This window comes from Mastigoproctus giganteus, chromosome 11 (assembly GCF_048544385.1).
Source record: "Mastigoproctus giganteus isolate SK-2022 chromosome 11, ASM4854438v1, whole genome shotgun sequence".
NCBI lineage: Eukaryota > Metazoa > Arthropoda > Arachnida > Uropygi > Thelyphonidae > Mastigoproctus > Mastigoproctus giganteus.
Window position 1 is genome coordinate 160203536 of NC_143585.1, and position 24402 is coordinate 160227937.

General features: G+C 37.4%; 1 protein-coding gene across 1 annotated transcript in view; it reads right to left on the reverse strand.

Annotated features, from left to right (window-relative positions):
* Ranbp16 (Ran-binding protein 16) overlaps positions 1–24402 on the reverse strand; it is a 902587-nt gene that overhangs the window by 297897 nt on the left and 580288 nt on the right. Inside the window, exon 17 of the mRNA XM_090384993.1 lies at positions 2428–2498. Coding sequence (XP_090241119.1) covers positions 2428–2498 — 71 coding nt within the window. The remainder of the gene's footprint in view (positions 1–2427; positions 2499–24402) is intronic.

Below are 24402 nucleotides of genomic sequence, written 5' to 3' on the forward strand. Positions count from 1 at the left end.
CCACCCAAATGGTATTTTATTCTGGGATTACTGATATGCAGTACTACCTTGCATTTATCGGTATTAAAAATATTACTAAAAATCGCAAGATTATTATTAGTAATATTTTTTAAGTAACAGCTCAAAACACTTAAAAAGAAGCTTTTGCTAATTTCCATATTAGATAATTAATACACAGTAGCTAGCAGGAGGTTGAGAAGATGAAGGATATTTGTTGACATTAGACTTGAACTTCTGTAGATTGTAATTATCAGGAAATACATAAGAGGGAAGGCCGTTCCAGAAAACGGAAGTTGAAAGAATAAATAAATAAGAAGAAAAGTTGGTTCTGTGAGTTTGAAGTTGGACAGTAAAAGGATGTTGAGTGGTAATGGCACATGTTTGGACTGCTTTGAAATAGAGCGCAGGAATTATAGAAGCCAATTCAGAAGAACAGTGCCATAGAAGTATATTCTAGTTATTGCAGCTGTAGAATGCCATCAATCCTGTCATTAACCATTGTAACAAGATTTGTTTTATTTCGTGCAGAACAGACATCAAGCTTAATGACATGCCTACTTCAATATCATTAATTAATACTGAAAGCAGTAAAGAGATCAGTACTAAACCACAAGGGCCTCCATGAATAAAATTAGACCATGTGGAACAGTACCCATTTATAATCAGCCTCTTTCTTCTGCGAATCAACCATTCCCTTTATCAAGGGAGAAAAACTTTCCTGTAATACACACTTGAGTGTCCAAAGCTTTACTGAAAGCTAAGTAAAGTATATGATGGAAAAATTATTTTTTCTTTAGTTTCATTTACTTCGCCATAAGAGCAAATTAGAATGGACCAACAAGATCTTCTCTTAACAAGTCCAATTTGTCATGCATGTGCCAATACTATGATTGCTATGCAAGTCCATTCCAGTCAAGGCGCGTCATCATTCTTCCTAAACTACAAACTCATTTATTTCACTGGAACAGAAATCAAGCTTACAAGTTTATAGTTACTTTACCCTTTGATTCCCCCTTTAATGATGGACGGGTGATAAATTCACATATGTCCAAAATACAGGAAACTCATTTGAATTCAAGCATATTTGCATAATTATGAGCAGGGGGGGGGGGCATGCATACTTCTTTTACTGTTTCTTCTAATATAATTGGACAGATTGTGTCAATCCCAAGTGACTTATTAGGCATAGTAGCACAATGCATAATGAATTCATTATGTCTGTCTGCATGTAAAAATTCGACTCCCAGTGAGTGAATTTTCATGAAATTTTGTATTCAAGCCTTTTAAAAGAATTTAGTAAGAGAAATGGCAAATGATATAAGAAAGCAAGAAAGTGTGTGCACACACACACACAATCTCACACGCATGCACAATCCATGCACATCAAATATTGTCTAGTTTTTCCTTGAATTTATTCAAATTATCCACTTCTACAACCAAGATAGAAGTTTGTTTCAACAATCAATTACATGCTAGCTGGAGACAACCTTCTACCAATCAATCCTACAACCATCTTTCCTCAATTTGATTTTATGACCACTCATATATGTAGTCTGAAAAGGAAGGATTCCATCAGCACTGAGCTCAGTTCAATCCATTCAAAGTTTTAAATACCTCAATCAGATCTCCTTCCCAAATGCTGCAATTAGCAAGTTTCAGCAACAATTAGCAACAATTTCCTGGTAATTTTCCTTACAGTAATCTCGCTACTGTTCTCTGCACCTGTTCAAACAGTTCTACATCCTTCTTTAAACAAAGCTAATAGACCCGTACATAGTACTCGATATGTGTCCTAAACATTGCCATATACAACAAAATGATCACTTCCTTATTTGTGCAGGCAAAATTTCTGTATATCAATAACAAAACTATGCAAGCTGTCCTAGTAGCCTCTATGCACTGCTCAGATAAATAAATGTCTGACTGCAAAATTACCCCCAATAATTTTGACCCTCCACATTTGTGATGTACCACACAACTGGTACATTAATCTCAGATTATTTTTCCAAACAGGATTATTGAAAAATGCAGGGGAATAATAATCCAAGGGAAAAGATGCAAAGAAAAACAGCAAATACTTTATGTGGTAGCACACAGCCGGTACATTAATCTGGAATTATTGTTCCCTTGTATCTATCAATATCAAACTTCAATTGGCATTTCTCAGCCATTCTGTCTAATTTTTTTAGATATTTGCAATAGCACACCTTGATTACTGTCATTAGCCACCCTCTGTATCATCTACAAATTTACATGTTATGCCTGATATACCTTCCTCAATATCATTAATAAATACAAAAAGCAACACTGGGCCTAGTACTGAACCCTGGAGGACATCACTAAAATTAAATGTTTAAGAATGAACACAAATACAAGAGAATTAAGTAATATCAGTAAAAAATAAAGTACTCTGCTAAAATTTCTTACCTTTGCTTCTTCTGCATTAAATACAGATGACTCTGCTGCTGCTAACATATTTCCTATCGTGTCAAATGCAGCTAATGGGACAGATAAATTTGATAAGTTTATTTATAATGAAACTAAAAATGGTTTGTTATTTTATATACATTTATTTTAAATAACTAAAAAAAACCAAAACTTTGGTGGTTTTCACTTAAAATAATATAAACATTTCAAAGCTATATTACAAAATTAATTACAGGCTAAGTAATGCAAGAATTTTAAGGCAAGGACTGTCTGAATATGCATAAAATAAACTGTCAGTGATTAATTTTCATACAGTTTATTTTATGCATATGAGTAGACTAGTTGGGAACTTTTGATTTTAAAAAAACTGGATATTGAGTATTTAGGCAGGAGAAAAACACAATGTTTTTTGCAAAAAAAAAAAAAAAAAAAAAAAGGCAGGTGCTCCCATCAGATTTTCAGACTTGTAATAAGTACTTAAATGAAGCCCCAACCAAAGGAATAATCACTCTCTGCCATCCTGGCAAAGTCGTTATATGTCACTGACAGAATTGTTCTTTATACTCTTCACTTTATGCCAGATTGTAGAGTGTCCTTAATGGTTTTTTTTTTTTTCTTCTCTTTTTTTCATTAACTACCTTGAGTTTAGTGGTTTGTAAATAACAGGCTCTTCCAGGATTATTCTCACTCGGATTTCAGTACAGGGGGTCGTTATCTGAGGATAACTGATCCCAGAAAATTCCACTTAAAACTAATCCACTTAAACTGGGGACCAAATTTTCGTAATGTTTATTATGTAGTTCTACATACTAAAAAATGGATTGAAGGAACTGAAAAATGAGACAATTTTTTATTAGACTTTTTTATATTTTTATTATATTTTATATTTTTATTTATAACAAATATTTTATTAGACTTTTTTATTATAATATGTTGAAATAATACAATTTTTCAGTTTTATGATATCGGTTACTCACGCTCCACTTCTTTTACAACATATAACTTCTAATTTAACATCTAAACAATAACTTTGGAATTTCTTTTTTTTTCGTGATGTTTTATCATCAGAACTTTGCTTTGAATGCATAGTTAATAAAAATAAGAAAACTAAGAATTCGCTCAATGTAAAAATGATAATATCAGATGCATCTACTACAAGCAACAGTAAACGAGAAACAGGATTCACAGGAAGAACGGAACAAATATAGTCAAGTGAGTAGTGGGGTGCTTAAACATAAGTCGAAACAAAGTACATAGACAATATTATATTTTTTATGTTTTAGTATTTTTTCATGTATTATTTGCAACCTCGTAACTGCGGGAACTCAGATAATGAATACTTGGATACCAGGGCCATCGGTACATGTCATCTATACATATAAAACGCTTAAGTAGTGTGCCCAAATTTTCCAACAGCTAATTGTTGCCAGCACCTGCTCATGCGGTTCACCTCGCATGACCACCATACCACACATTCTTTATTAATTTTTGCACTAACGTTTTTCAACTGAAGAAAGGCAACCTATGCCTGAAAGCTATCGATGTATGTTTATTTTATCTGTCTTCAATTTTAATAAACCGTTCTAAGTTTTAAGAGACTGAAACAAGACTCTACGACTACGAAGACTGACAGAAAATATTGAAGAGAAGCAAGATTGGAAATGAGAAGACAGGTGAAATGCCGTAGGACTAATCAAATGGAAGCCAGATTATTATTTTATTATTATTAGCCATATGGTTCAAGGAAGCCTGAGGTTTATGCTGGACCAGCCAAAAAAAAATTTCTGAGGCTTAGCTGGACCAGCCAAAAAAATTTTCTGAAATACCCCGAGAGAGAGAGAGAGAGAGAGAGAGAGAAGAAAAGAATCACCAAGAAAGAGAAGAATGATGATATCCACTTAGGACCCTGGGTGTACCAAGCGCATACTCATCAAAAATGAGCCCCTTTTAATATGCCAATAATCAACAAGCTGCAATTGTGGACAAGATGCAACAAGCTCAATGTGGAAGAGCATGACATAGGAAATATGTGTTACAACTGTGAATATTGCAATGCAAGATATTGGGGACACGAGGAAAACACATTAAAATACATACATTTAATCAGGCCCGGGAAAATTATGGCCCGTCGCATATTTTTGTGCGGCCCACGAGCTTTAATTGTATTTGCGAAAAAAGTTTACTTATTTTATGCCTTTTGCGACGCCTTTTTGAAAAATAAATTTGTACATGTAATACATTATAGAATTTGCTGACTTGTAAATTGTTTTATCATCAAATTGAGATTGAAATTGCAAATTAGTTTATAATTTGCAGTTATAAACTAACCGCACGAAACGATGACGAAAACAGCTTTGCTGTGGTGGCGAAGTAATAGGATAGGACTGCTGACCGGCTGCAGTTCCAATCTGTTTTCTCTGACTGTCATCCTGCAGTTAGTTTTTTTGCGTTATCTTCGGTTATCATCTTGGTGCCAGTAGCAATAAAAATAATTTTTTACGCCCTTTTAAAAATGAATAAAAAACGAAAAATTCAACAAGAGCATCGTGCCTTCAATGAAGAGTGGAACACAAAATATTTTTTTGCTAAATAAATAAAACTATTTGTCTCATCTGCAGGGAGAGTGTCTCAGTGTTGAAAGAGCACAATATTAAAAGACATTTCACTACTAAACATTCCGAATATGGTGGCAGTTTAACTCCGGAAGCGAGAAAGAAAACTTCTGATGGATCGATTCAAAATTTAGACAAAAAAATGTGTTTACGCGGCTAAGGAACAAGAAGCTACTGTAGAGGCAAGTTTTGTTGTTTCTCATATAATTGCAAAAAGCAACGAGCCTTTTTCTGATGGAGACTATATTAAAGAATGTGTGACTGAAGCTTGTGGAATTATATGTCCTGACATTAAACACAAATTATTATCAGTATTAGAATCCATAACATGGTACTCGATAGCTCTTGACGAAAGTAACGCCCCAAAGAATACTGCACAGTTATTAATTTTCATACGTGGATGTACCTCTAATTTTTAAATTATTGAAGAGCTTCTTTCAATGGAAAAATGAATAAAAAACTGAAAAATTCAACAAGAGCATCGTGCCTTCAATGAAGAGTGGAACACAAAATATTTTTTTGCTAAATAAATAACAAAACTATTTGTCTCATCTGCAGGGAGAGTGTTGAAAAATGCTTAACAAGATATAATTTACAATGGAACAAAATGGTAAGCGTAACAACTGATGGAGCACCAAGTTTGACAGGTAAAAATGTTAGTGTTACAGAAAATTCAGGATAAAATTTGTGAAAATTATCCCGATTATAATTTAATTACAATTCATTGTATTATACATCGACAAATATTATGTAAAAATGTGTTGAAATTTGAACATGTCACATCTTGTACGATCGAGGGGCCTGAAACGCAGACAATTCATTAATTTTCTTCAAGATATTGAATCCGAGTATACAGATATTCCTTATCATGGCCAAATTCGATGGCTTAGCTTAGGAAAAGTACTTTGGCGAATAAGGGATCTTAAAGATGACATCATTCTATTTTTAAAACTGAAAAATATTATGGACTTTCCCAAATTAACTGATAATAACTGGATTTGTGATTTTGCATTTACCCTGTACATCGTGACACACTTAAATACTTTCCACACCGTGTTACAAGGGAAAAATTTATACACCCATGATATGGTAAAAAGTTTGAATGGATTTCAATTAAAACTCCAGTTGTTCCTTCGACAATTATTGATTAACAAGGTAGACCACTTTCCAACCACGAAGTTGCTGAAGATTCCAGAAAATTAATTCGAAAAATATTGTGAAATTATCAACGCTTTGAATGACGACTTTTCACGAAGATTTGGCAACTTAAGAAAAATTGAGACAAGTTTGGCAATAGTGCGCGACCCATTTTCAATAGAAATTGACAGTGCACCAAGTGAACTACAACTTCAGATTATAGATCTATAGTGTGATACTGATTTAAGGGAATTGCACTGTTGTGAGGAAATGTATAAATTTTACAATACTCTTAATTCGGATAAATTCGATGAACTTAAAAAGATTTTGCCCGAAAAATGTTGGTTATTTTTGTGAACAAACCTACATATGTGAACAAACATTTTCCATCATGAATCTAAATAAAAATTCTTTACGATCAAGCATCACCGATGAACATTTACAAGCAGTTTTAAGAATCTCAACTACAAAATTAACAACCGAAATTAAAAAAAATGTTAAAAGATGTAAAACAGTTCCATTCATCTCATTAAATTTTTGGTTGTTAGAGAATTTTTTTTTTTGCTATATTTCTTCTGCATGATGACAAATAATATATATTTAAAAATAGTATTTTACGTGCAGCCCACCTTCTTTTTGAATTCCTAATGTGGCCCTTCAGCCAAAAAGTTTGCCCAGGCCTGCATTAAATGCTGTCACGATGGAAAGGTTTCACTTGACCCACTGTCTGAGACACCTACTCTATTACGAGAGTTGCGTACAGAGGATACACGTGAAGCAAATAACTACAGAGAACATATCCGAGAGTACAACTCAGCAATGGCATTGGCATCAATGGGCGAGAGATTAAATCACCGCCTGGAAATGGTCCATACTGTTTTAGAATACACAGCCAGATTTACCATTTGGTCTCATCGCTATATCTAAAGGAGGCAAATAAGCCAGGATATAGACAACTTTATATTTATATTTTCAATTCTGCTGAAGCAACAACAAAATGGCTTGAAAAACAATCAAACCAAGGATGTATGGCCGAAGTAATGCAACAACTGGACGAGATGCTGTGACAAATTAACCCATTTACTGAGGCATATAAACAAAAGCATCAAATAACCCAGGCCAATCCAACAATGAATGTGCACATGGCATTTATAGAGGACCAGGACTTAGAGAAGAGGCAATATAATGCACCTACATCCAAAACGGGGCGCCTCCGTAGCCAGGTGGGAAGGAGCAGCAGTGCGTAGCACATGCTTCTTGATTAGACCGGGGTTCGAGCCCGTCACCACCAAATACGGAGTATGCGGAAAGGTCAAGGAATGACCACCGCATATCCCGGAGCAATATGGCCTTAGTTGCTAATGCTCCTAAAAACCAAATAACGAACGAATAACGAACATCCAAAACGGAGGTTGCTGCAATATTTGTTGGAGAAGACAGGGAGGCACCTGCAAATAGAAACACATGCACATATCCCACAGACTGCTGTAGAATTATATCACCATTAAACAAGATGGTGAAGACTGAAGGATCTAGATTAAACTATTTATGCCATAATCAGAAAGATGGCGTATGTTGCGCCGGGTACAACTAGTTAATTATAATTAACCCTCAATTGTTATTTCAGATCATCTCCCAAGACAAAACGCTTATCTCATTTATCAGACTCTTCTTAAAGTAACTACCATGACTACTGTCATTAAACAATATGTTTACTGGCAGGAATCATGGTATGTATGACAGTATTCAGCAAACTTAGACATCAAACATGAATTGCATATATTCAACACAAATCCCTTCTCATCATATAAATCCATAAAGAAAAATGGCTCCTGACCTTTCATCAATTAACCATCCTTTTATTCAGAGTATAAAACTGTCGCTAAGGTAGGGTAACCAGATGTCCTGGTTTCCTGGAATTTTAAACTGTTTACTCAACTGCTGAGTAAACATAACTGTTTACGCAGCAGTTTTTATCACTTCCATTTTCAATCTCAGATTAGCTCTACCAAAGATGACTATAAAATGCATTTGCAGATCTGGTGCTGGAAAACCACTTCATTGCATTTTCTTGTCAATAATTTCTGCCAAAACCTTTAAATTTATTCAAAGTAACCACATGCAAAAATTATGAGGAAGTTCATTCCAACAATGAATGGAAACGTTTATCTCATTCATATAAAACTTAGTTTTTGATATGTAGCAGTTCAACCATGATACTCAATCTCCTCTTTTCTAATGCACATCTACTTCATTTTCAGGCCTATTAAAGGCCTAAAAAACTGCATCAGTAGCATAAACTTAGTGTTGATAACTACCACAACAGGCACATTAACAACGCTTAGTCCCGGACAGTGTTTCGAAGGAATCCCACTGTTTTCAGTTTATTCAGAAGGTGGCCAGTGCTGTACCCTCATCATTATCAGCCATTTTTCAATCCACTGCAGGATGAAAGCCTCCTCTCCAGCAACTTTCCAGTTCCTTCTGTTTTGTGCAATGGCCATCCGTTGACTACCCACGAACTCGTGAATTTCATCTGTTCATCTCTGTTTCTGTCTTCCAGAGATGAACAGATGAAATTCACGAGTTCTGTCTTCCAGGTTTTCTTTCAGCTCCTCTTGCGTACCATTCTGTTATTTTCTTAGTCCATCTATCATTGTGTCTTCAAGCTATGTGTCCTGTCCAAGTTCATTTCAGTTCTTTAGTTTTGATAAGGAAGTCCTGTGTTTGCTGCCTAATCCAGTGTTTCTATTCTTATCTAACAGTCTGATTCCAAATAAAATTCATTCCATTCTTCGCTGTCTGGGTTTCAGCTTCTCTTCCATTCTTTTGGTGAGTGCCCAAGTTACACTGCACAAGTCATGGTTGGGAGTATACATTGGTTCATTATTTTACATTTCAGACAAATTGTGATGACTATTTTTCCTGAATGGTATCCATCTAAAATTTATCCTTCTCTTAACGTCCAGCCATTTATCATTATTACAGCTAACGATTTGTTCCAGATAAGAATATGAATCCACCTTTTCACTTACTGTTCCTTCAATGATTATATCCTTTTCTGTGGCATAATTGTGCATTATTACTTTTGTTTTAACTATATTCATCTTTAGTCTGAAATCCTTACTAGCTCTACATAACTGATTAAGATTTTCCTCTAATTCTTTGGGTTCATGGCTTATGATTACAATGACAACTGCAAATCGTACATGGTTTCGATAATCTCAAATCACATTGACTTCTTTCTGTGACCAGTCTAATCTTCTGAAGGCGTCCTCAAGGGCAGCAGTAAACAACTTCAGAGATACTGTCTCCTCGTTGAACTCATCTCGTCTCATTCTCAATTTTAAATTTGCTACAGTCTTTGTCTATTTTAATAGAGGAGGTAGCATTCTCATATATTTTCTTCAAAATCATAATGTATGGATTATCTATGCCTTGTCTTTTCAGCAAAATTATGATTGCATTATTCCATTCCTCAAGTGTCACGCCTTTCCAATGTATTTTGTGAAGAGTCTTGCCAGTTTCTGTGTTATGCCTCTTCCTCCCGATTTTAACAACTCTACAGAAACTTCATCTTCACCCGACGCTTTGTGATTCTTCATTTTCTTCAATGCATGTTCTACCTCATCAGGAAGGATATTTGGTATGTTGCATGTGTTGCTAATTTGTGATACATCTTCCACACTTGCTGGCATCATTCCTTGCTCCTTATATAATTCTTTATAGTAGTCTTCTGCTATTTGAATTATGCTTTCTCTGCTATTTATAAGTATACCATTGCTATTCTTCAGTTTCAGTATAATTTTTTTTCTTTTCTGTATTACTGCTCATGGCTGCTGATTTAAGTCCTTTGTTTTCCCTTAATGCTTGTTCTACTTTTCTTGTGTTAAATATTCTTATGTCCTCTCTTTCTAATGGCTTTGCATAACTCAGTATACTCAATTTTGTCCTTGTCAGTGTTTCTTGACTAATTTTTTCTTCTTTGGATTTCTTTTTACCTATAGGTTTCTCAGGCTTTATCACTATCAAAAAGTTGTTGCATTCCTTGTTGATATCTGGTCCTGAAAGGTCTGCACAATCTAATACTTGTTCTTAAGTTGCAGAACATATTGCCTTTTTTCCTCTTCTGTTATCTCAAAGGTCTTCGTATTATTTACTTGAGTCATTTTTCTTATATCTATATCAAATGAGCATCTTACCATTCTGTTATCGCTTCTAACATTTACCTTGTTCAGGACAGTAACATCATTAGTTAGTGAGGATAAAGACAATTTCATTAGTTGTTAACCCATTTGGGCTCGTCCATGTCCACTTTCTGTTCAGCCCTTTCTTGAAAAAAAGGGTTCATTACTGATATTCCTCAAGGTTCTGCAAATTCCTTTCACCAAAGGAACTTTGGTGAAAGGAATTTGCAGAATCTTGAGGAATGTCATTTTGATGAAAGAAATTTCATTTCTTTCACCAAAGGAACTGGATGCAAAAAATAATTTTGATATCATATTCTTGGATTTCAGAAAAGCTTTTGACAGTGTTGGTCATTTTTTTTTTTTTTTTTTTTTTTTTTTTTGATTTGGTAGTTGTTGGCGCATCAGCTTCTGTGGCCATATTGCACCTCCCACGGTTTTTGCAGTACTTTGATCCAAGCCCGAGGCGGGAATCGAACCCGCGACCTTTGGGTTGCCGGGCAGGTACTTTACCCACTCGGCTAGCCCGGTCGGCAAAAACTGTTGGTCATGGAAGATTACTGTACTAATTGGAGCAGTATGGTATTATGGGTAAGTTGCTACAATGGATAAAAGGACCAATGTTATTAGTGGAGTTCCACAGGGATTCAAGGTTGGGTCCACTGTTGTTTTGTATATTTATCAATGATATTGATGAAGGTATATCAGGCTTAGTGTCAAAGTTTGCAGATGATACAAAGTTTGGCAGGGTTGTTAATGACAGTAATGGCAGTGTGCTACTGCAATAGGGTCTAGAAAATTTGGGTACATGGGCTGAGAAGCAGAAACTGAAGTTTAACGTTGACAAATGCACTGCATATGTGTAGAAGTAACCGCAGAGGAACGTACCAACTTTGTGGTACTACACTTAGGGTGGTAGAAAATGGAAAAGACCTGGGAGTGATTGTGCAGTCAGCTATGAATTTTTCTGAGCAATGCAGATAAGCTGCCAGAGCAGGTCATGTGGTATTGTCAATGATATACAGGAATTTTGATAGTAGGAAAAGGTAATTATCGCTTTGTATAAGGCAATGGTCACGTCATGCCTCGCCTTGAGTACCACGTCCAGGTCGAGGTCCCATTTTAGGAAGGATGTAGATTTGCTTGAGCATGTACAGAAAAGGGGCCGACCGGGCTAACCGAGTGGGTAAAGTACCTGCCCGGCAACCCAAAGGTCGCGGGTTCGATTCCCGCCTCGGGCTTGGATCAAAGTACTGCAAAAAACCTTGGGAGGTGCAATATGGCCACAGAAGCCGATGCGCCAACAACTACCAAATCAAAAAAAAAAAAAAAAAAACAGAAAAGGGCAACAAGATTGGTAGGGGAAAGAAAAGGTCTTACCAAGAAAGGCTTAAGTTCTGCAAATTGCAGAGGCTGGAGATGACACACTTGCGAGGTGATCTGATTGAGGTGTATAAAGCCTTAAATGGGCTGATTTCCACTTGATAAACTTATAAGTGATTCATTTCTTTTTCTTCTTGTTTCAGCCAAACTGATGATATTCCAATTCACATTTTCTAATTCCTTTTCCAGCTCTAATATCCTATCTTCACCAATGAGCAATCTTACATTATAACAGGCCAAGTTCAGTTTCCGTGCATGGCAGCCTGGTCATACCCAAAGATTCTTAGCACCCTCTGCTTCCACTCTGATCTGCTCACTGCTGTAGGGGGGGGGGGAAGCAAAAGCCGCTGGGTACTGAGGACCATTTGTTTTGTCATGTCGTGTGCTGGATGGGGTTTGTCTTTTCCTCTTCATGCTGACCAGGTGTCTTGAAGAGAACCACTCTACACATAACATAACAGGGCTTACCATCAAGACAGTGTGCATGAGTGGAGTTTAGGGAGGCAGGCCAACCGGACTTCTCCTAAATCTTCTAAAATAGAAAGATATTGGCTCCATCAGTGTTTTAGACTGAGTCTGATAACACACAAACTGATAACCCCTTTAAGTCCCTATACCCTATAGTACCCCTAATGGGATACAGTTTGGAATTGCTTCCATTACTGCCATCTCCTTCAACTGAAAATGGCCCATTCTTTTAGCTGTCACTCCCCCTTCTTTCTCTATCTGTGCAATTGCTGTAACAATACAGTAATACAATACAGTAACAATAATGTTAGTATTAGTAGTAGCACATAATGCAAGACAGAAAACTTATACAGTATGATAAAGAAAAAGAAAAAAAAAAACAACAACAACACACCCACCCACTCACCATGTATCGCCTAGTATTCTGGTAATGATGCACTGAAAATATAGCACCTTGCATTTATCTGATTTCAGTCTGGATATGTTTCCACTCTGTGTCTTTACTTTTGTAATTTTATGTGAAACAGGTTTAGACACACTCAGCAGCAAGGCTGCTTGTGGCTAGTCATGAAATACAAAATGGTAAATTCTAATGGTTTCTGTATTTTTTTCAAAAAGAAACAGCCACAATTCGCAAAACTTTACAAAGAAAAGTTGTTTTCCTTTTAATTTGGGTTAAAGAAAGTTGTCTTTGTGTCCTGGTAATTTTAGGAATGTGATACAGAAGAAAAGGAGGAAGCAAAGTATTAAAAAATATATATATACACAGTGTCTGTAAATGATGTTTCCAATTTTGAAATTTTTTTATTCAGAATTACTTCAAGCTACACTCATGAAACACATACCAGCTGAAAGATCAATTCAATAATTTTAATGAAAGTACATAAAGCCATTGGTAAAGTTAAATGTAGGCATCATGAGTAACTGAAGTGATATCATAACGATATTCAATCTCCTGCCACACGAAGTGCTTCATTTCGCAATCAATTTTTAAAGGCCTCTGTGTTTCGTGCCTTTGGCTCCTGCAGTGCCATTGGTAGAGGAGGGATGTACACACACTGTCCTTCACATAACCCCACAAAAAGAGATCCATTGGTGTCAGATCAAGAAACCTCGGGGGCATTCCACATGGCCTCGATGCCAAATCCAATGCTGAGGAAGATGTTTGTTCAGGTATGGCTTCACTTCATTATGAAAAGGTGGAAGGGCACTGCCTTGTTGATGAATCACATCTGTAATGTCCTCCTGCAGCTGTGACATTAACCATTCACTGACCATGTCCAAGTAGATGAACCCTGTACAACCTTTCTTGAGGCACAGCAGTAAAAAGGTTAACTTTGAGATAGTTCCATTCATGTTGAAAAAATCTCATGGAGATTTTCACTGTCCCAGATTCATAAATTGTGTCAATTCACTAGTCCCGACAAGTAGAAGATCACCTCATCACTGAAGACCACCAAATGTAGCAGTGTGTAGTGGGTAGAATGCAAGACTGGCAGTCAATTGCAATTTTAATAAAACTTACTGAATTAATCTTTCAGCTGGTATGTGTTTCATGAGTGTATTTTGAAATAATTCTGAATTAAAAAAAAAATGGTACAAGCACATTACAAATATTGCTTTCTCTGCATCTAAAAAACTTCCTTTTCTCTTTTGCTCTTGGCGTTACTTTTCTTCCAAACAGCTGTTCACTCTGTGTACAAATCGCAAATCTTCTCTAAGATGGAATATTGTTCCACATCAGGGGTGGTGCCCCCAAAACCTCTCTTAGGCTTCTAGATTCCAATCAGGGTAGTTAGGTTAATTATTGACTCATCTCTAACAGAGTCTCTCCACTTGCTGTCTCATAGACGTACTGTTTCTGCTGCATGCTTTTTCTACAGATACTTCCACGGGCACTGTTCCTCTGAATTGGCTTCTATAATTCCCATTCTCTCTTTCAAAACAGTCCGAACATATGCCACCACCAGCCAACATCCATTTACTGTCCAACTGCAAACTCACAGAACCAACTTTCTGTCTTCTGAAACAACTGCTGTCTTCTGGAACAACCTACATTCATACGTATTTCCTGAAAATTACAGTCTACAGAAGTTCAAGTCTAATGTCAACAAATATCTTCTTTCATCTTCTCAACCTCCAACCCAAGCACGGTACTAAGTACTATAGGTTCTAAAACCTCCAGTATTTGGGGTTTTCATAAAAAAAGAAAAAAAAAAAAAAAAAAAAAAAATCACAATATGAAGATAAAGGAATGACTAAGTAGTAGTGATCACAGTGTGCTGATTCAGGGGTTTTTACTTTAAGATGTAACTACCATCAGGTGTAAAGGGAAGGGTGTTTGCTTTTGTAAAGGTGACTAAAGTGGTCTCAGACAGTTTTTAAATTCTATACAGTGGGACGAATTGATGATGTTACCAACAGGAAACTTGAAATGAGAAGCATTCGAAGAATTAACCTTGGAAGCTATTAGACTTTTCATAGCAACTAGGAAATACTGTTAAAGGTTTAGGCCTAAAGGGGAAGTCCTGTCTGATCAACCTGATTGAATACTATGATGTCGTTATAAAGGAACTGGAGCCAAAAAAATTATTTTGATATCAATATACTTGGATATTAGAAAACTCTCAATACTGTTGCAATGGAAAACTACTGTACAAATTGGAGTAGTATGGCGTTAAGGGTATACTGCGGGATAAAGGGGTAGTGGAGTGGAATAAGACAGAGAGTGGTAATCGATGGACCCTGCTCTTCATGGACTAATGTTATTAGTCCCCCAAGGTTCAGTGTTTCGTTCACTGTTGTTTTCTGTATTTAGTAATGATATTGATGAAGGTATATCAGGCTTAATGTCCAAGTTTAAAGATGATATGAAGGTTAGCAGGGGTTTTAATGACACTAATGTCAGTCCACTGCTGCAACAGGATCTAGAAAAATTGAGCAGATAGGCTAAGAGGTGGCAGCTGAAATGTAACATTAACAAATGTTAAGTACTGTATGTGAGTAGCTGTTTGTTATTTGGTTTTCAGGAGCATTAGCAACTAAGGCCATATTGCTCCGGGATATGCGGTGGTCATTCCCTGACCTCTCTGCATTCCTCTGTATTTGGTGGTAACGGGCTCGAACCCCGGTCAAATCAAGAAGCGTGTGCTATGCACTGCTGCTCTTCCCACCTGGCTACGGAGGCGCCATATGTGAGTAGCAGTAACCCCAGAGTAACATATCAACTGTGTTGAACTATACTCATGGTGAATGAAAAATAGCTGGGCGTAATTGGCAGCAGTCAGATATCAAGTTTCCTGAGCAGTGCAGACAGTCTGCAAGAGTAGCTTATGGTGGCTTGTCAATGAAATACAGGTATTTTTCTAGTAGGGATAAGGTGATTATCCCCTTGTATAAGGCAATGGTCAGGTCACACATATACAGGTGTGGAGGCCTCATTTTAGGAAGGATGTAGAGCTGCTAAAACGAGTACAGATAAGGACAAAGAGATTGGTGTGGGGAACATAGGGTTGCTCTTACGAAGAAAGGCTTAAAGTTCTACAAATTGCAGCATCTAGAGACTAGGCACCTGTGAGGTAATATGATCGAGGTGTTTAAGGCCCTGAATCTTTTGAGCAAGCTCAATGCTGATGGAATTCTTCCTCTTGTCTAGATTAATTACTTGAGGGATCATAAATTCAAATTGAGAAAACACAGTTGCAGAACTGATGGGTGGAAAATTGCCTTTAGCCAGCGAGTGGTTGATTGCTGGAACAAACTTTCATCTGTTGTTATGGAAGTTGACAGCTTAAATAAATTCAAGGTAGAACTAAATAAACAATTGGTGTGAATGGATGGGTGAAATTGGAAGAGTTTTCTTTTCTTTTTTTTAAATGGAGTAGTAATGTCAGATTACTACTCCATACACAAAGTACCTTAGATTTGTCAATATTAAACTTCAAATGCAATTTCTCAGCCCATCTGCCTAATTTGTCTATACCTTGGTGCAGTAGCATACCTTGATTAACAGCCCGCTAAGCTTTGTAGCATCTGCAAACTTAGACATTAAGCCTGATACAGCTTCAGCAATATTATTAATAAATATAAAAAACAAGGAAAGCACAGACCCCTATGGACTCCACTAATAAGATTAAGTAATCTTTCTTCTTCTACTCAAAAATTCCTTTAAACAGAGCAGTAACTTGCCCTTAATGCCAGAGCGCTAAACAAATTCGAGCACAGTGTGCCATTAAGAGCAAGTTAATGCTGGACAAATTGGAACAGTGTGGTATTAAGGATAAGTTTATGCAACACTGTTCCAATTTGCACAGCAGTATTTTATGTGCAACTGTATCAAAAGCTTTCCTGAAATACAAGTATATGATATCAGAAGTATTTTTTCCATCCAATTCCATTGCTACTGCATCATAATGTTGAATCGGAATGGTCAGACAAGCTACCTCTTAACAAATCCATGCTGTGACGGCAATATAAGTGCATTTATGCTAGATGATCCTGCATTATTTCTTAATTATATTAACAGCTCTGTAATACTCATGTCACCCTTTGATCCTCCTTTGTGAATTGGGGTTACATTCGTATATCTCCAGTCTGCAGGAACATCCCCTGAATCCAAGGATGCTTTCATAATTAGGGTAAAGTGTTTGCTTAATTTCTTTGCTGCTTCCCTTAATATAATTGGATAGATCCCATCCACACAAGGTGCCTTTCTTACGTTAAACTTCAACAATTTCTCTTCCATTTTCCTCGAGCTAATCTCGTTCCTCTCACTTATTAAAAAATCATTTAGCTCCCTGTTGGAGTTATAAACTTCTGGTCTTCACTTTCCTAAAGAATTCATCATGTCTGAATGTAGATGCAAAATATTCATTCAGTTTGTCAGCAACCTCAGCAGATTGTTGTAGTTGATATGAAGGGCTACGTCCATCATAGTTTATTTAATATATTATAGCTATTTAATTATATTGATGTGTATAAGCAAATATGTTTTAAGTATATTAATAGTTCTTTATGTTGGAATGATTTCTGAGATTTGGATAAAATCTGAGCTTCATTCTATCTGCAGAATGACGGAAGGTGCTATAGCAGATGGATGAGTAAAGTAGTCGACCAGAAAGTGATGGATCACAAGTTGAGTGTGACAGATGTGCACTAGGGTGGATTTTCTCACAATAATAAAAACAGTTGTGTAAGATGAGTGTGACGAATTATGAGTCTTGCCAATATCACTTCTCATCTGTTCCAATTGTACCTGGAGAGCCAGAACTTTCGATCTTGTTTAATCTGGTAATGTTTGTGATATTACTTTGCCAGATCTGCCTTGTGAATTATAGGCTTGTAATCCATATAAGCAAACTGAAGTTCCTGTGAGAATAGGTTTAGTGTCAAGATTGGAAATGTCATTTCCCGTAATTCCAGAATGACCCAGGATGCGACAAAATATTAATGATTAATTGGATTCGCTGCAGGAGAGAAACTGACAGCTAATGGTATGGCTGTCATCCTGCAAAGCACTGCGGGATGAGAAGAAGAGAAATTTTGTTTTATGACGAAGACCACAAAGAGAGAGTCAGTATAGATTAGAGAAGGTGAAATGGAAACTTCAACAATCTGATCAAGTGCTAATTTTATGACATGCAGTTCAGCAGTAAAGATACTGCATTCAGCTGGTAATTGTGATTAAATGAAAGACTACTATAGCACCTACCATGTCAGTTTTCAATCCATCTGTGTATATTGTACAGGCATTGGAGTTCAGGGTAGCATGATCTGTGTGCATTTGTCTAATATTGGAGGAAGATAAAATATTCTTTGCCCATAGGCAAAAGTAGTCATCATGAAAATCTGGAGCATGTAGCCAGGGTGGAACAGGGAGAATCGTGCCCTGAAAAACTTTTCTTAAAATCAACATTCCAATTTTTTTACAATTTCTCTTAGTCTAAGTGCCGCAGGTCGGTTTTCATTTGGCTTAAAAATCAGGATGTGATGGGAAATTCTGGATCTTAGCAGCATAGCGAGACAACAATGTTCTTCTTTGCAGGGGTAATGGGAGACCAAGTGCATCAAGGTTAATCGGATTTGGTAAAAGGCTTTGGACTAGAGAAGTCCTGAAAGCTACCAGGGCTTTCTTCAGAACACTGTACTGGATGATGTTTAGTTGTTTTAATGTACTTCTAGCCGAGTCGAATACTGGAAACAATCTGAGAGTGAACAGATTATAGGCTTATAGAGGTCAAGTAAGGAGTACCGATCAACTCCCTGGTTCATGGATGAGACGACCAAAGTATGTTCAACGGTTTTAAACATCTAGTTTGCAGATGATATGTGCTTGAAAACTTAGCTTACTATCTAATATCAGACCCAGAAATCTGATGCTGTTTACTGGTGGTATTGAACTATTGTTTAGCTGTAGTTCAAGATGAGGGTGGAGAACACATTGCTTACAAAAGAGAGTGGTGGTGGTAGATTTCTGTTCTGCTAGGCAATATCCATTATGAGGTGCAGGATTTAATTCTGCTTATGGCAAGTTGGAGTTGATGTTCAATGATATTCATGCTTTACGACTGGCAGGAGATGGTGAGGCCATCATCTCCATACACGTAAGCCTCAATGGTTTTAGGGATGTCTTGCATCAGGCAGGATCCCTAGGTAATGGAGATTTCCAGGACTGTTGGCATTCATAGTGGAATGAGTAATACATGGGCTGTGTTAGGGTAACTAAGAGTAGGAACAGGTGCATGTATACTTGCATGTACACCAATGCTAGGAGTATAGCTAATAAAATTGATGAGTTGAAGTGCTAGTTAAGACAGCAAAGGCAGATATTGTTGGGATATCAGAGACGGGGTCTCACACAAATATAAGCAGTGCAGAATTGGAATTTGGGGAGTACAAGGTGTACAGGAATGACAGACAGGACAGTAAGGGAGGAGGGGTTATGCTTTAGTTAAGAAACACATAAAATCTAAGGAAGTGCATCCAACTAATGTTGATGGAAAAAGCAGTGTTGAGTCTGTTTGGTGTGACATAAGAACTGGGAAAGGAAAAATGAGAGTAGATGTGTGGTATAGGCCTAATGAATCTGATGAGTATAATGAGCAATTGTGCAGAGAAATAGAATGGGCCAGTAAATCAGAATGTCTTATAATAGGGGATTTTAACTTTCCAGATATTGACTGCAACTTGTGGTTTGGTCACTTGCACACTAGCAAGACATTTTTGGATTTATTGTAACTGTTTTCTACACCAGCATGTTCGAAAGGCAACCAGAGGGAGTAATTGTCTTGATCTGATTATCAGCAGTGATTATTCATGCATTAAGAATTTTCAGATAAAGGAACCACTAGGTGACAGTGATCATAATGTACTGATGTGAGAATTACTCAAAGATGTAACTGCCATCAAGGCTAAAGGTGACTACAGGGGTCTCAGACAGTTTTTAAATTCTGTAGAGTGGGATCAATGTTGAATTCTAAATGGGAAGCCTTCAGGGACTTAATTTTGGAGGTTACTAGGCTGTTCATTCCAGCTAAGAAATACTGTTCAGGGTTTAGGCCTAAATGGATGTCAGATGAATTAATGAGGCTCATGGCAGAGAAGAAGAATGTACGGGATGCATATAAAGCATCAGATGTCAAATGCTAACAGGGAGCTAAGTGATTTTGTAATTACTGAGAGCAAAGTGGAGGAGATATGTTTAATTTCAAATGTTGAAATTAAACATAAGGAAGGCATCTGGGGTGAACGCTATCTAGTTATATTAAAGGAGGCAGCAAAGGAAGTGAGCAAACCCTTAGCCATAATTATGAGAGCTTCTTGAACTCACTGGTGCCTCCGTAGCCAGATGGGAAGGAGCAGCAGTGCGTAGCACACGCTTCTTGATTAGACCGGGGTTCGAGCCCGTCACCACCAAATACAGAGGAATGCAGAAAGGTCAGGGAATGACCGGGGCAATATGGCCTTAGTTACTAATGCTCCTAAAACCAACCAAACCTTGGACTCAGTGGAGGTCTCCATGGACTGGAGTTGTGCAAATGTATCACCAATTCACAAAGGGGGTTCATCAAAAGGTGACACAAGTAACTACAGACCTGTGAGTTTAACTTGTGTTTCGGGGAAAATAATGGAATCACTGGTTAAAGAAGCATTGCAAGATCATCTAGACAAGTGCAGTAATAGTTAACACGCAGCATGGGTTTGTTAAAGGGAGGTCTTTCTGACCAATTTGATTGGATACTATGATGTGGTCACAAAGGAACTGAATGGCAAAAATAATTTTGATATCATATACTTGGATTTCAGGAAAGCTTTTGATACTGTTGCACATGGAAGACTGCTGTACAAATTGGAGAGGTTGAGTGGGAGATGACAGAGAGTGGTAATCAATTGACACTGCTCTTCGTGGACAAATGTTATTAGTGGAGTTCCCCAGGGTTCGGTGTTGGGCCCATTGTTGTTTTGTATATTTATCAATGATATTGATGAAGGTATATCAGGTTTAATGTCCAAGTTTGCAGATGATACAAAGGTTGGCATGGTTGTTAATGACAGTAAAGACAGTATGCTACTCGAACTGGTTCTACATAAGTTGGGAAAATGGGCTGAGAAGTGGCAACTGAAGTTTAACACTGACAAAGTACTGCATATGGGTAGCAATAACTGATGAGAAACGTACCAACTGTGTGGTACTACTCTCAGGGAAGTGGAAAGTGAAAAAGACCTGGGGGTAACTTTGCAGTCAAATATGAAGTTTGCTGAGCAGTGCAGACGGGCTGCCAGGGCAGGTCATGGAGTCTTGTCAATGATATTTACGAATTTTGCTAGCAGGGACAGGGAGGTGATTATCCTGTTATACAAGACAATGGTCAGGCCAGACATAGAGTACTGTGTACAGGTCTGGACGCCTCATTTTAGGAAGGATGTAGAGTTGCTAGAATGAGTACAAAGAATGGCAACAAGATTGATGAGGGGAACAAGGGGTGCTCTTACCAAGAAAGGCTTAAGTTCTGCAAATTGCAGTGCCTTGAGTGTAGGCACCTGGTAGGTGATCTGATTGAGGTGTATAAGGCCTTGAATGGGTTGAGCAAGCTGAATGCTGATGGGATTCTTCCTCTTGCTCAGACTAAGAACCTGAGGGGAGGCACAGTTTCAAATTGAGGAAAGATAGTTGTAGAACAGAGGTGCAGAAATTTGCCTTTAGCCAGTGGTTAGTTGATTGGTGGAACAGGCTTCCATCTTTTGTTGTGACAGCTAATAGCCTAAATAAATTTAAGGCTGAAACGGATTGAAACAGGCATTTGGAACGAATGGAGGGGTGAAATGGGAGCAGGGTTTTTTGGCTAATGCTGCATAAGCTTGCTTTCTTGCATTGCATGCCTCTACTAATTCTAATAATAATGTTGTTGACTCAAATTTCAAATAACTTTGCACTGAGTATAGATCGTATGGTACTCCTTCTTCCTGAATATGGGATATAGACACTATGTTTTGATAGTAGACCTGAAAAGAGCATAGGTGAAAAAAATTCTGAATTATCTGAGGGAGATGACCCCTTAGCCCTAGATGGTAAAAGTCCATAATAATACCATATCACTAGATAGTGTCAAATGCTGCTTCAATATCTATGTTGATCAACTAGATATTGTTTCATGACAAAGGCATTGCCAATATTGGATTCAGTTTTGATGAGTATGTCGGAGAAGAGCTGTTCTTACGAAAGCCATACTGATGATCTAATATAATATTCTCTGATTCACATAAACTTCGTATGTACCATTCTCTCAAAAGTTTTTCCCATAAAACTTATAAGAGATATTGGTCTATAATTTTGAACCATGGAAGGGTCTTTGACTGGTTTTCGTATGGTAAGAATGAAAGAATGGCACCAGGAAAGAGGACAAACATTTTCTGAGGAGATCCAATTATAGAAAATCAGTAGAGACCTAATGATTTTGTAATAACTGAAAGCAAAGTGGAGGAGATATTTTTTTTTTTTTTTATGAAAACCCCAACACAAAAGGTATCAAAACCTATAGTACTTAGTACCGTGCATGGGTTGCATGGGGCTTAGAGGGGAACAGGTATCCTGTGTGTTATCAGACACTCAGCCTAAAACACTGATGGATCCAATATCTCTCTATTACAGAAGATTTAGGAGACGTCCGGTTGGCCTGCCTCCCTAAAATCCACTCATGCATACCTTCTCGATGGTAAGCCCTGTTATGTCACTTAGGTGGCAACGAACGTGTAGAGTGGTTCTCTTCAAGACGCCTGGTCAGCGTGAAGAGGAAAAGACCAAACCCTCCAGCAATGAGAGCACAACAATACAAATGGCCCTCACTCCCCAGCAGCTTTCACTCTCCCTCTTACGGCAGCGAGAGGATCAGAGTGGAAGCAGAGGGTGCTAAGAATCTCTGGGTACGACCAGGCTGCCATGCACGGAAATTGAACTTGGCCTGTTATAACGTACGATCACTCATTGGTGAAGACAGGATATTAGAGCTGGAAAAGGAATTAGAAAATGTGAATTGGAATATCATCGGTTTGGCTGAAACAAGAAGAAGAAATGAGTCACTTATAAGTCTATCAAGTGGAAATCTGCTGTACACCAATCGAAACAGTGAAAGGAGTGAAGGTGGAGTTGGGTTTCTGGTCCATAAAGATTTAAAAAACAACATTTTGGAATTCAAAAGTACATCACCAAGGGTGTCAAGACTAATACTCAAGATTTCTAAGAGGTACAAGCTAAAGATTATAATGATTTATGCACCAACATCGAGCCATGATGATGAAGAGGTTGAAGAAATGTACACTGAAATTGAGAGTCTTCTAGATGAGCAGAAAACCCACTACACTATTATTATGGGGGACTTCAATGCTAAGGTTGGAAAAAGGCAAAACAGTGCAGAAAGAGGAACTATAGGAAATTTTGGAATTGGTGAAAGAAATAAAAGAGGTGAAAGACTTGTGGAATTTGCAGAATTTCAAGGACTGTCAGTAATGAACACTTTTTTCAAGAAAAGGGTGAACAGGAAGTGGACATGGAAGAGTCCAATTGGATTAACAACTAATGAAATCGACTTCATCCTCACTAACAGAAGATATATTGTGAATGATGTTACCGTCCTGAATAAGGTAAATGTTGGAAGTGATCACAGAATGGTAAGATGTACACTTGATATAGATGTAGGAAAGGAAAGGAAAAAACTGACTCGAGTAAATAATACAAAGGTCTTTGAAATAACAGAGGAGGAGAAAAAGCAGTATGTACTGGAACTTAAGAACAAGTTTGAGCTTCTGCAGACTGCTCAGGACCAAGACATCGACGAGGAATATTACAACTTTCTGAAAGTGATAAAGCCCAAGAAACCTATAGGGAAACAGAAATCCAAAGAAGAAAAAATTAGTCAAGAAACACTTGTCATGATGAACCAAAGACGACAAATGAAGAGCAAGAAAAACACTGACAGGGAGAAAATTGAGTATACTGAGTTATGCAAAGCCATTAGAAAGAGACTCAGAGAGGACATAAGAAGATTTAACACAAGAAAAGTAGAACAAGCATTAAGGGAAAACAAAGGATTTAAATCAGCAGCCATGAGCAGTAATACAGAAAGACAAATGATACTGAAACTGAAGAATAGCGATGGTGTACTTATAAACAGCAGAGAAGGCATAATTCAAATAGCAGAAGACTACTATAGAGAATTATACAAGGAGCGAGGGAATGATACCAGCAGTGGGGAAGATGGATTGCAAAGTAGCAACACATACGACATACCCGATATTCTTCCTGATGAGGTAGAACATGCATTGAAGAAAATGAAGAATCGGAAAGCCCCGGGAGGAAGATGAAGTTACTGTAGAGTTGTTAAAATTGGGAGGAAGAGACATAACACAAAAACTGGCAAGGCTCTTCACAAAGTGCATTAGAAAAGGTGTGATGCCTAAGCAGTGGAATAATGCAATCATAGTTTTGCTGCATAAGAAAGGAGATAAATCAGAAATTGGAAATTATAGACCAATTAGCTTGTTATCCCATATCTACAAGTTGTTCACAAGAGTCATTACTAACAGATTAGAAAGAATACTTGATGAGAATCAACCGAAAGAGCAAGCCGGCTTTAGGACGGGATTCTCAACTATGGATCGCCTTCACGTAATATCACAGCTAATGGAGAAAGCAA